Genomic DNA, 12,488 nt, shown 5'->3' with positions numbered 1-12,488 from the left:
GCGACCCCTAACCGGGAAAAGCCGAAAGACAACAACAACTTTGATTTGTTCACAGGTTTATTCTTTGGGTACTGAGCCTGTTCATCTAACTTCTGCCTTCACTGGGACTTTCTGAAGTTCTTAGAGAATATCCCAGTAGGAAAGATAAACATGGAAGTGGGGTAGAGGTCATATTCCACCAGGAGACACAAGGCAACAGTTTGGGAAGTTCTTCACTGGCAACAGAACAAGGCAAAAGATGTGCAGGCAGAACGTTCATGGATATTAAACCAGCTCTCAGTAATGCAAACTAAATGTGTGTGGCAATATTCAGAGTCCCTACTTTTAAGATAAATGCATGCATCTTCTTAGGTTTATTGCAGTCATGTAATAATGAAACAAGAGCTATTTCACAAACAAGAACTAAATCCGTAGTTTCAAGCTTAACAGTAAAGAGTGTCAAATGTTTAGCAATATTAAAATAGCCACTGCTACTCAAGAAGTTATAAAAAGGAGAAGCTAAGTCATTTAAAATTTTCAAAAGGATGCTTTACAGAAAATCAGTACTCATCTTGTGTTAGCATCTGTCACATATAAACCCCAGAATAGGATTTTAGAACTGCTAAATATTCACATCCTGAAAATTACTTCTCTTATGATGCTAGACTTGACATTGCAAAGATGTTTGTATTTGTTTTAGTTTATTCCCATCCTGATGTGGTTACCTTAGTTTTCTGCATGCAATTCTATCACTGTCTGTGATGACAAAGTTACGTATAAGCATTTTGGAATGGTGGCTTCACCTTCCTGGCTTCTGTCACTACTGCCTTGATAAATGCTACCAGACCCAATAGAATCCTGATTTTGAGAATGTAATGTATCTTGGTTTCTTCTTAGTCTGTTCCCATTTTCATTTGTTGTTTCTATTCATTCATTCTTTGATTACCAACTCTATCCAGTTCATGATCATGGAAGCGATGGGGCATATCCCAGCATTCATTGGGTAAAAGGCAGAGGAATTAATCTGGCGTAAGATGCCAGCCTATCACAGGATACACACATAAACACACACACACACACACACACACACACACACACACACACACACACACACACACACACACACACACACACACACACACACACACACAGCAGGCACAACTATTGGCAGTTTAGACTCATCAGTTCATCTGTCACATGAGTCTGGGATCCTGTCAAAAACCCATGAAAACACGAGAAGTACATGTAGACTCTGCACTTTTTTCATATTTTATAACCACATTTTACTGGTGTTTGTAATCTGTTATATAGTGCTGATATTATTTGTTGCCACTGATTCTTTGTTTATTTGAATTAGGTATCATGTCTCAGTATTGTTACTGGAATCCCCCCCCCCCAAAAAAAAATCTAAACTGGCACCATTTTATTGGTTGTATAGCAATATCTGTCTTTATTTATCCTTCAGTGAACAATAGTTAGAATCCTATCATGGATCTCTGGCACAGATGGATAAAGCCTTAGGTCACTTGAGTAGTTGAGTCTGAGCAATGTCTGCTGCTAGAAGAGATGTGTGTGGAAGATGGGAAATGAGTAGCATATAGTTCACTGTACCTGGGAGGAGTGATTGCTGTTTCTCTGATGGTCACAAATGCTCCTGTGCAACTGGACACTAGTCTTGTATGAAAGACTATGGCCATTTTGGGTGAGGAGAATGTAGGCTTTGGTACTACCAAGTTATTGGTACTACCCTTTGGGGATGTGTGTATGAAGGAGAATGTGTGCATCATAGGATGGCATAGGAGGTCCCTGCAGTGACATGGGTGCTCATGTCAGCCACCAAGGGTGGATACAGACTAAACAGAAAAATGCTCTCACAGTTGATGCTGTCAGTGATGGAAACTATAAGGGTGAGAGTGGTCTGAAGTAGTTTCAAAGCATGGGAGCAGTTACTGTCCTTCCTGACACATGGAGGATTTTGGTCTGGGGGTGGGGTTAAGGCCAGATCCTAAGGCTATTGGAACAATGACACCCTCTCACAGCAGCTAGAGCATCAGTGGGTAGCACAAATTCATTCATAGCCATCTGGAACATCTCCTTCCAGTCTTCTCTCACTGTGATATAGGTTGGGGCCCTGTAACTAGACTCATGACCTATAGGAGAAGGGATGGATGCTTAACAGACATGGAGAAATTAAGCACATCAAAAAAATGCAAAACAATAGCTGTAACACACTCCCACATTCTTCCCTACTGCAACACCCCCATGCATATGATTACATATATACCACACCAACTTCATTCACTCTCAAACACCTGTAAAACCAATAAACTGCAAAAATATAACACATCATTACAAGATTCAGTTCTAAAATACTCTTAATAAAATTAAAATGCATGCCTATATTTCTTTCTTCTAAAGAAGCAACATAGAACCAAATCATGGTTCACCTGTCATACGTTCTGGGACTTTTCCTCCAAAAAATAACATTTCTGTCATATCTCAACACACCAGTTCTCAAACCACTCAAACTTGCCTTACAAAATGCATGCATCATTAAAACAAGCTAGAACAACTAGACACTTTCTTCGATAGTTACCACCCAGGCATTCTTTGTATTTGTGACACCTGTAACTTCAACACCATTTCCATGGTATAAATATGTCTTTAAAGCCCTGCCTGGTAGGAGAACTGGTGGTGGTACCTTATTACCTCAGAAAACCTCATTACAAATAGATACTGGAGCTCATGCAAACCATGCCAATGATGTGACCCAAACTGCCTTACAATGCATATTCCATCAGCATTCAAATAATCTACTGACATAGCCATTGCCTACTTTTGCTTCTCTGCCATCTCTGGCAAATTTAGAAGTTTTATGTGCCAATTAATGCAGTCTTCTCAACCATATTAAACAGTATCATTCTAGGACTCTTTAACATAAACCTCCTGTAGTCTCACAAATATAAAACTGGTGATTTCCTTACTGACCGAAACCCTTCACAAATAATATACTTTGAACATGGTCATAGGAAGCAACCATTCCTTTCATCAGTGTTACAGACTCTCCAAACAACACCTCAGTTATTGAAGTCTTTCCTCCCTTCCTTTTTATCATTCACCAGTGATGTTCTCATACTGTAGGAAAAATCCCTCCAAACCTTATCTCATTCCAACCTAAAAAATCTGTAAACTCTGACCTAATATAATACCAAAAATACTGCAAAGGTGAGGCTCCAGGTTCCAGGTTCCAAGAAAATGTAAAAAATTCACTGAATCCAAATATCTTGAGCAGCCACAACTTTAAGTTGTGGCTGCTCAAGATATTTGGATTCAGTGATTTTTTTACATTTTCTTGGAACCTGGAACCTGGAACCTCACCTTTGCAGTATTTTTGGTATTGTTTCTGCAATTTTTTCGTTTTCTGCAAAGGACTTTGGTGTGTAGTAGGTGTTCTCATTCTTTCTGACCTAATATAGCTGAAAAAAGCTAGCCTCCTGTGAATGATCCTCTGTCATTACCACCAATAACCCCACAGAGACTACCAAAACACTAGTATTAAAACTGGTGTAACTACTGGAGAAACACTTTCCCATTATCTCCAGGCTGTAGTAAAGATCTAAACTCAGATTACCGAAGAGCTAGATTAGAACTGGATGCATTGCCTGTCAGGAACAGAAAAATAACATGCACCAGTAATACAGAAAAAATTAGTAACCTGTGGAACCTAACAAAAAAGGCTTAGAAGACATTCTCTCTCTCTCCTTCTGTCTTCACAACAAATCTTCCTCAAAATCCATCCCAAGTACCTGAGAAAATGAATAAACCAGAAAGCTGGACGGATTTCCAACAAACAGCAGGTAGAGGAAAGCAGCATTAGGTGTTCTACTGGCACACTTTCACCAACAGACTTTCTAAGTAACATTTCCCAAATGCCAACTATCCCTTTCTTCATGGCCAAAATTATATCTTTTCACATAGTACTACTTTCATTCATCACTACTTTCCATTTTTCAATTGTAAAATAAAAAAAAAAATTGGAAAACTCTTATACCGTATATCTGATGACTTACCACCTGGCTTTGATAGACTCCACCATCTGTGTATAAAATTAAGCGTGACTGTCTAGCACACCAAAAAATATTTGTTTTCATTGTATGGATTGTATCACTTCTCTAGTTGTCAATTGTTCAAATGTTTTGTGGTTATTAAACTATCCTGAAAAACTGACCCAACACGATCAATGTTCTAACATGGAAAATAAATTTAAATAAACAAACCATGTTACTATTTGTTGTTTCAATATTTTATAACATTTTACTGGCATTTCTAATGTGTTACAATATTGCCATTGTTCAGGCTATTGGCACCTACTTACACTTTTCCCCTTTTGCCACAGCAATTATGTGAAGCTGAATTCCCCTATTCAAACATATCTGGGGACAAAAATGGGAAGAGTCAATAAAATATGTACAGTATAGCCTGGATTGGAAACAAGGTTCTTATCGGTAGCAAATTTCTTGTAACTAGTGCTTTCCAATCCTTTAGTTGAGTGTTAATAGCTAGTGCAGAATACCACAGCCCAGTTACTTAAAGGTAATTATTGCTATGTTATTATTTCCTCTAGTTCTACATGATTTCTACTGGATGCCAACTAAATCTGTTACCTTTAGAGAGTTAGTGTCAGTACTTCTATCGTACATAATTTAAGGCCTTCATATCAGAATGACCTGCTGGAATGGAGTCCATATAACCTTGTGAAAGCCATGCAGTCTTCTGTCCTAGGGGTTATTGGAAAGGTTTGTAGAGTCCTCTGTGCCTTTTTCTTTTATCAAGCACATAATTCTAAAACTTTCTTCCCCATGTTGGAGAGAGCCCCCGAACATTAACTAGTTTTAAAAGTCCTTAAAGACCTCCTCACCGAATTTAGCCTATGATTTATGTGAATAACATTTTATGTATTTTATAATACTTAGCCTGTTCACACACTATGTCATGCAATTTTTTATCTATGTATTTTAATTTGATTTCCTTTTAATAGTACATAGGCTCTGCCATCTTTATCACCATCATACCACTCAGCCTCTCAGTGCAAGAAATCTGGACAAAGCCAAAAATAGTGGGAGAACAAAGGCCCAAAAATAGGGACAGACTTTAAATATTGCTCCTTTAAAATGAGAAAGTTGTTAGAATGACAGATTTTACATTATTGTATATTTTCCGAATGATATGAATTCAAAAACTCAAATGCCTGTCATCATTTAGTATTATTTAGTTACATGAGTACTCAGTGATTTGCTAGAAAACTACAATTTTTTTGAGGAGCAGACTAAAAATAAGAGGCAAATATTTGGACATTCTGCAAAAATCTGGAAAGTGGAGAAGTACAAGTTCATCATCTGAGCTATGGACTTTCCTTTGCCAAGCTTAGTACAGCACTTGGGTACCAGTGCATCTGGGTGAGATTCACCCAGCACTCACCTCTGTTTACTGCAGACTCTTCATTGTTACTACAGCATCTGAAAGCAGTTTGAAATTAGTTTTTTTGTCAGCAAAAATGAAAGCTTTCATAAGCACTGCAAATTTATCCAGCCTTGGAAAACAGAGGGTTTAGTTATGAGTTTGGCTTTTGTAGCTTTCTTTGTACCTCTGTATACTACTGACACTTAACTTCTCTTCTCTTACCTTACTTTCCCCCAAGTCACCTAGTCATCGAATAGAATCTTTCTTAAAATCCAACAGGCTAGGGTCAACCTGTAAACAGCTGTGGTTAGCAGAAATGGTGTGGATACTCCATGTGCTAAAAAGTGCCAGACTATACTTCTGGTGCAGGTTTTGTATCCATCTAGGAATCTCTCATCCAAAGGTTACAAAGTTACAAAGCAGTAGCCTGATTTGTCAGGAGACAGCTGATAGTGATGTCATACTTGCTTCCACAGATAGGTAGCTATTTAAAAGATGTAGAAATCTGCTTTTTATTCACTTTGTGTTATTTAAACTTTTAACTAAGTGATTCATATTTAAACAGTTCTCTGTTTTGCTGAGTATATTTGATACTTTTAGCAAACATAAACCTTTGTTACATAAGCAAACAGTGAAGCTTAAAAATGTGACAGCTGTATCCACTGGTGTTTAACATTGCTATTTTCAAGCCTTATAAAGTCTTTTGTCTCTGTTTCAGGTGTACGTCATTCTTCCGAAATTAGCCTGTAGAAGATGACTCCATTGGAAAAGCTGTTTTGATATTTGAAAATCTTTCCTGGTGAATAAAAGGAGTACCTTTTCAGGTACAGGGCCTAACTATGAGAATTTATGTTGGTCAGTCGCATGGGAGCATACAAATGGGGGCTGAGTCTCTTAACTAATGGACCTGTAGTAATATCTCCGAAATGTAATTTCTGCTTATTACATTTGTAATTTCACAGTATATTTACTGCCAAAAACACACACAAGATTGTCAACAAGCCTTTCCTTTTTGGAACTTGTAAATATGGCTTCTAACTTGCTGAGCCAAGAGTTGGCTCACACTTTGGTTTAAACAATTTGGAATCACCCGATGAACGTCTATTACCTTGCAAACAAGAAAGGGATAAGAGTTTAAAAGAATGTTGTGCTCCGTCAGATGTAAAACTGTACAGATGATGGGTAAATGCAATGAAGGACATTTTTTTAAATTAATTTATTTTGTGAATTGAAATGTGCTAGATGCAACATTTTAAATGAAAAATGTGTATTTGCAATGTTTTTATTTTATCATGAGATATATTTTGTTACATTTCTTTCTTTTTTTTTTTTTTACTAAAGTGTGTAGTTGGCAAAATGTTTTATAAAAAAATGTACGCCATCTAAACATGCACTGTTTTAGGGTATCCACTTGAGAAAGTGGAAATGCATTCTGGAAATGATAATTCCAACAATCCTGCTAAATGTACATAACCTACTTTGTGATAATACTGGATTGATATATCATATTTTTGTAATACAAGATAACATTAAAAAGTAAATTCGCAGTTTTTGGTTGAACAATCACATAATTTACTTTATCAGTACAGGAAAACAACCACTTCCATGTGGTAAATTTGAAATATTTAAAAATGTTGTAGTCATTTTAAGGCTTTTTTTGACTTTTTCATTTATACTTTGTTATACAACTGTATTGGTATTTAACCTTACTGTCTGTCACCTATACCACACTGCAATCTCCCATTCATCTAGTGCAGAGATAATAGTAATACGAACATTTAGGAAAACAGTTTATTTCACATAATCTCACATTTGAATGGTTTGAAGTTATTGTTTTATGGCACTATTTTCTAGGCAGGTTTACTGAAATTAAATTAAGAGCTAAGTGAAAAAGAAGTGTTTAAAAAAACGAATGTCATAGAAAAACACTTTATTTTCACATGGATTTTTTTAAATTTTCTTATTCAAAAAGATATCAGTGCACCTTACTAACAGCAAAAGATGATCTTTGCTCATTGGGTCTTTCTTTGGATTTTTTTTTTTTTTGGGGGGGGGGTTACAGAAGGTACATGCTGACATGTCATTGAAATACAAGATTTTTGGGACCAAGAGCTTTGCTGTTTGTGATGATCCATAGATTTTCCCAGGGTATTAGGTTGCATCAGTTTGAGAAAAAAGTGTGGAAATGAAAAATTCACCATGTCACTGAATCTCTACTTATGCGCCAGCCTTACTTTTTCATTATTTTATTTTTATTAATTGTTCAAACAAACCAATTCTAAAGAAGCAAACTGCTTAACATTTGCACATCATTACACCACAGATACAATTCAGCATTTTTTGTGACAGCGTATGCAATTTATGTATTTATTTTTGAACATTCAAAAACACACTGACAACATGCATTCTGTTCAAGGTAGATCTGAGTGCTTTGCTCTGCTTAAGACCCTTGCTTGAAGTCACTGTAAATCTGAGAGTTTAAAGCAGCTTAAACCTTTATATACACTCTCATATACATGTACACCTATCACAGTACTATTTTTTTATATTTGAAGTATATTTTCATATTTGAAGGAAATTAGTGACTGACTGCTGATGAAAAGGGAGTGTGCATTTCATAGGATGGTTTATATATTTTGCCTAGTGCCCTGATTTCCTTCTTCCCTCAGGTGAGATACTTCCAAATTCAGGTCCCATCCCTCCCTCCACCATCTATAAATACTACCTCTCCCAACCCTGGTGCCTTGTTCCTTCCAAACAATCTCCTTTTACTCAATGAATTATTCAAAGTATTCTAAACAAAGTCAGTGAACTCCATGCCTGGATATCCAACTGTACCCCTGATGTCATCACCCTAACAGAAACTTGGCTAAAACCCCAAAACCTAGGTAAAGACATTCTTACTCCTGGTTATAATATACTTTGTTTAGATTGCCAAAAGAAAAAAGGGGTGGGGTTGCCATTGTCTACCCTAACCACCTTACTATTTCAAGGCTTAAGAAACCTATCCCATCCTTCTCCCCTGCTGAATTACTAACAGCTAACCTTAAACTCAATGACTATACTACTGTCACAATAGCAGCCATCTACATTCCACCAGGGGGTAACATTTCTCTGCTGGAAAACATTTTCTCATATTTTTCTCAACATATTCCCAATTAAATTATCCTTCTTGGGGATGTCAGTATTAACTGGTTAGCTCTCTGTCATACAAATTCTCCACTCCACATTAATTTGTATGGCTTCACACAACTAATCTCCAAACCCACCCATACCAACAATGCGCACACCCCTAGCACTCTTATTGACTGGATACTAGTCTCCAATCCCTCCAAATGCCATAACCCTGAAACCCTGCCAAACTCCCTGAGAGATCACTCCCCAATAAAAGTGTTTAGATTCACTCCCCACTTCACTAAACCACACTGATATATTACCTGCTGCAAACTATCTAACTTCCACCCGTAATCTTTTAAAGCCCCTCCTCTCTAGAATAAATTGGAACTTTCTTACCCAACTCCCACTTGAAGAAGCAGTCCAGGCATTCAGCTCCACCTTCTTTAGCATTCATAACTCAGTTGCTCCTTTCTGCACAGCCTGAATAAAATCTAGCATATCTCCATGGTTATCGAATGACATTCACATCCTAATGAAAATTAGAGACATGTCATGGAAAACCTGGTCAAATGTTAAGCTACCTGCAGACTTGCAAAAATATAGAGAACTCAGAAATCTAACAAAAAACACATTAATAAAGACAAAAAGACCTCTATTACAACCCTCCCACAGCTTTAAGACATAATCCTCCAAAATTTTGCAACTCAGTAAACCAAATATTGCATCCTGGAAATCCTCCTTCCCCCAATCCATGCCCAGACAACACACCAGAGGAAACTGCCACCATCTTTAATACTTATTTATTGAATCCATATCTAAGCTATTTAACCGTAACGCTAACCCCTCTACTACTAACACTTCAAACTTCACTGAACCTGCTCCTACTACAAGCTCCTCTAATACTTTTTCTCTCAAACCTGTACCCACTAGCTACATCAAATCTCTACTCTCCAAATTAAAACCATGCTCAGCATCAGCCGACAATATCCCTTCCTATTTCTTTCAGCTAGCATCTGACTCTCTAGCTCTTCCTGTATTTATCTTACTTAAGCTCCATCTCTGAGTCTAAAGTCCCTTCCATCTGGAAACAATTCTACACTTTACTGATGCACAAAGGAGGTAACTCCTCTGAAATGACCAATTTTAGACCTATCACTATCCTCTCGCCTCTCTTTCTAAAGTACTGGAAAACTGCATACATAAACAAGTCATGCAATACTTAATACAGGACAATCTGCTCCCACCCACTCAACATGGCTTTTGACCTAAACACAGCACAACTACAGCCCTAATATCATTCCTTAACACTATTTCTCTAGCCTGAGATGACGACAAACTTATCTCTTGCCTATTCTTAGACCTCTCAAACGCTTTTGAAACCATCTCTCACTCTCTTCTGCTGGACAAACTGTCCAGACTTAACTTTTCCACTATTATTGTTGCATGGTTCTCTAGCTACCTCAGTGACAGACTTCAATCAGTGAGATGGCACTCTGCACTTTCCCCTCCTCTGCCAATAAAAATGGGTGTTCCCCAAGGATCTATTCTTGGTCCATTACTTTTTAATATCTTTACTAATCAGCTCTATACTTCTTGGCGTCAGTCATCCCTGGGTCAGTATCCATCACGATTGCTAACTCTCCCTCTGAGCTCCTCTCAGCTACTCAGACATCCTTTAACTCTGTTGAAACCTGGCTCTCCAATAACCAGCTCATCCTTAACCCTAATAAAACTAAGCTATTACTCTTTCTCCCAAAAAAACTTAACCACATTAAATCTTCTTTCTGCATACTATCTCTTAATAACACTCCCATCGAGGTAGAATCTAGCACAAAACTCTCAGGTGTCGCCATCAATGATCAACTTAAGTTTGATTTACGTGTAAATAATTGTATCAGGAAGACTCATCAGAAACTAGGACTCCTTTATCAAAACAAGAAGTTTCTCACCATCGAAACTAAGGTTACTCTCTCTCATGCTTACCTCTTACCAAGTCTAATGTATAGCTCTCAAATTCTCACAAATCTTAACTCCTCACTCCTGACCAAATTAGAATCTACCTACAACAAGGTAGCCAGGTTCATGGCCCAACAAACTTACAAATCCCACCACTGTCTGTCACTAAAACTCCTTAACTGGCTAGAATTACCCCAACAGCTTCTCCTCTCTCAGCTCCATATCATTCACGCTATCCTTTACCAGCCTTCCTACTGTCCTACACTATTTTCTCATCTCCTATTATTCTCCCACCAGACCGCTTTGGAGCTCCAACCAAGACCTGCTACAAATCTACAAACCCAAGACCAAATTTGGGTATAACATTTACAGCTATCATCTGACTACTGCATGGAACAGGCTCCCACTAGAAATCAGGACCCTCACGCATCCTATACAATTTAAGACAGCTACCAAAGAGTACCTAAAAAACACTGGTCTTGCCACTGTACTCACCCTCCCTAAACATCCCTCCTATCCTAATGACAGTTAGGCTCCTGCCTTCTACTTATTTTCTACCCAAGCTCTCTCTAGCCTTCTTTCACTTGATTTTCACCTGTCTTCTAAAACCTAGACAGTTAATGCCTTAGATAAATATTTCAATAGAAGTACACTTGCTTAGCTGCACCTGGCAATATGATACTACTGTGTATTGTTACCTCTGTCAAAATTATTTCTTATCATTCAAATCTTAATGTTTCTATTTAAATATTGTGTAAACATTTTTGAATTTATGCTCTTAATAGCTTCTTTTAAATGATAATTGTATAATGTGTGGAGCTTTTCTGCCCGGGCCTCTGCTGAAAAAGGGCTCCTCAGCTCAGTCGGACAATCCCGGTCAACAAATGTAAAATAAATAAATATTTATGTTTAGTATTAGGTCCTCTGATTTGTTTCATCCCTCAGTGGTGCATAGATTTTCAAATAGAAACAGATTAGACATCACATTAGAAGTAGGATATAATGGTGAATGAATGAAGATTTATTAAATTGTTCAAGTCTTTTAACCCTGCAAATCACTGTATTCAGTAATAGGACAGAACAGTGTAGTATAAAGTAGAAGAGTTGTCCTCACGGAGTGATTAGGCATGCTGTTTATATTTGGGTGGGTTACAGAGGGTACTTTTCTTAGTTTGGTAGATACACACTGTCAGTGTTTAAACTGATGCCAGACATTGCCTTAGATTGTTAATAATGCTGTCATTTTTATCATTTAACCATTATTTTGTGATCACAATTGATGTCCTTTTTGACACGCCCCATAATGCTAGATGTACTGACATTAAAAGTGAGGTCATTACTACTTCACAAGGGATATATATTTTTGTACACCATCTTGGAGAACATCAACAGCTATTACTGAAGTAATTATTTTAGCCATTTTGCGGTTATCAGCATTTCCAATTCTTCAGAGTCCAGTTCCCATTTTTATATCTGAGAAAATAATTAAAAAATAAGTGGCCCCATTATAGAACTAAGTGAACCCGAACTGGTAATCTCCATTGGGACAGGCAGATGACTCCCCTGTTGTGACTTGTTTGTGTCCTGTTACTTTACCAGTGCTTTATCTACTGAATAATATAGGGACTGATATTTTAACTTTTTTATTTTGTTGTTACCTGTCTTATGTAGAATAGTGTCAAATGTCTTAGCAAGGTCAAGATAAACAATGGACACAAAGTCTGATGTGAAGAATTTGTGGTACAAAAGGGGGTACAGTGATGATTAGCAGGTGTGGACAAGTATCTGAGAGGCACACCATGTGGACTCATGCTGCACATGTGTTACTGAGTGGGATAGTCTCATGCTGCACATGTTACTGAGTGGGATAGTCTCATGCTGCACATGTGTAACTGCGTGGAATAGTCTCATGCTGCACATGTGTAACTGCGTGGAATAGTCTCATGCTGCACATGTGTAACTGCGTGGAATAGTCT

The 12,488-nt window shown here is 37.5% G+C and overlaps 1 protein-coding gene across 1 annotated transcript in view; it reads left to right on the top strand.

Moving 5' to 3' along the window:
- LOC122817011 overlaps positions 1 to 7,287 on the top strand; it is a 480,838-nt gene extending 473,551 nt beyond the window's left edge. Inside the window, exon 5 of the mRNA XM_044090121.1 lies at positions 6,158 to 7,287. Within this exon, the coding sequence (XP_043946056.1) occupies positions 6,158 to 6,196 (39 nt within the window). The 3' untranslated portion in view covers positions 6,197 to 7,287. The remainder of the gene's footprint in view (positions 1 to 6,157) is intronic.
- The last annotated feature ends 5,201 nt before the right edge of the window (positions 7,288 to 12,488 follow it).

This window comes from Protopterus annectens, chromosome 12.part0 (assembly GCF_019279795.1).
Source record: "Protopterus annectens isolate FY-2018-M chromosome 12.part0, PAN1.0, whole genome shotgun sequence".
NCBI classification, from domain to species: Eukaryota; Metazoa; Chordata; order Ceratodontiformes; family Protopteridae; genus Protopterus; species Protopterus annectens.
Note: the sequence above shows the minus strand (reverse complement) of the source record. Positions and strands in the feature narration are given on the sequence as shown.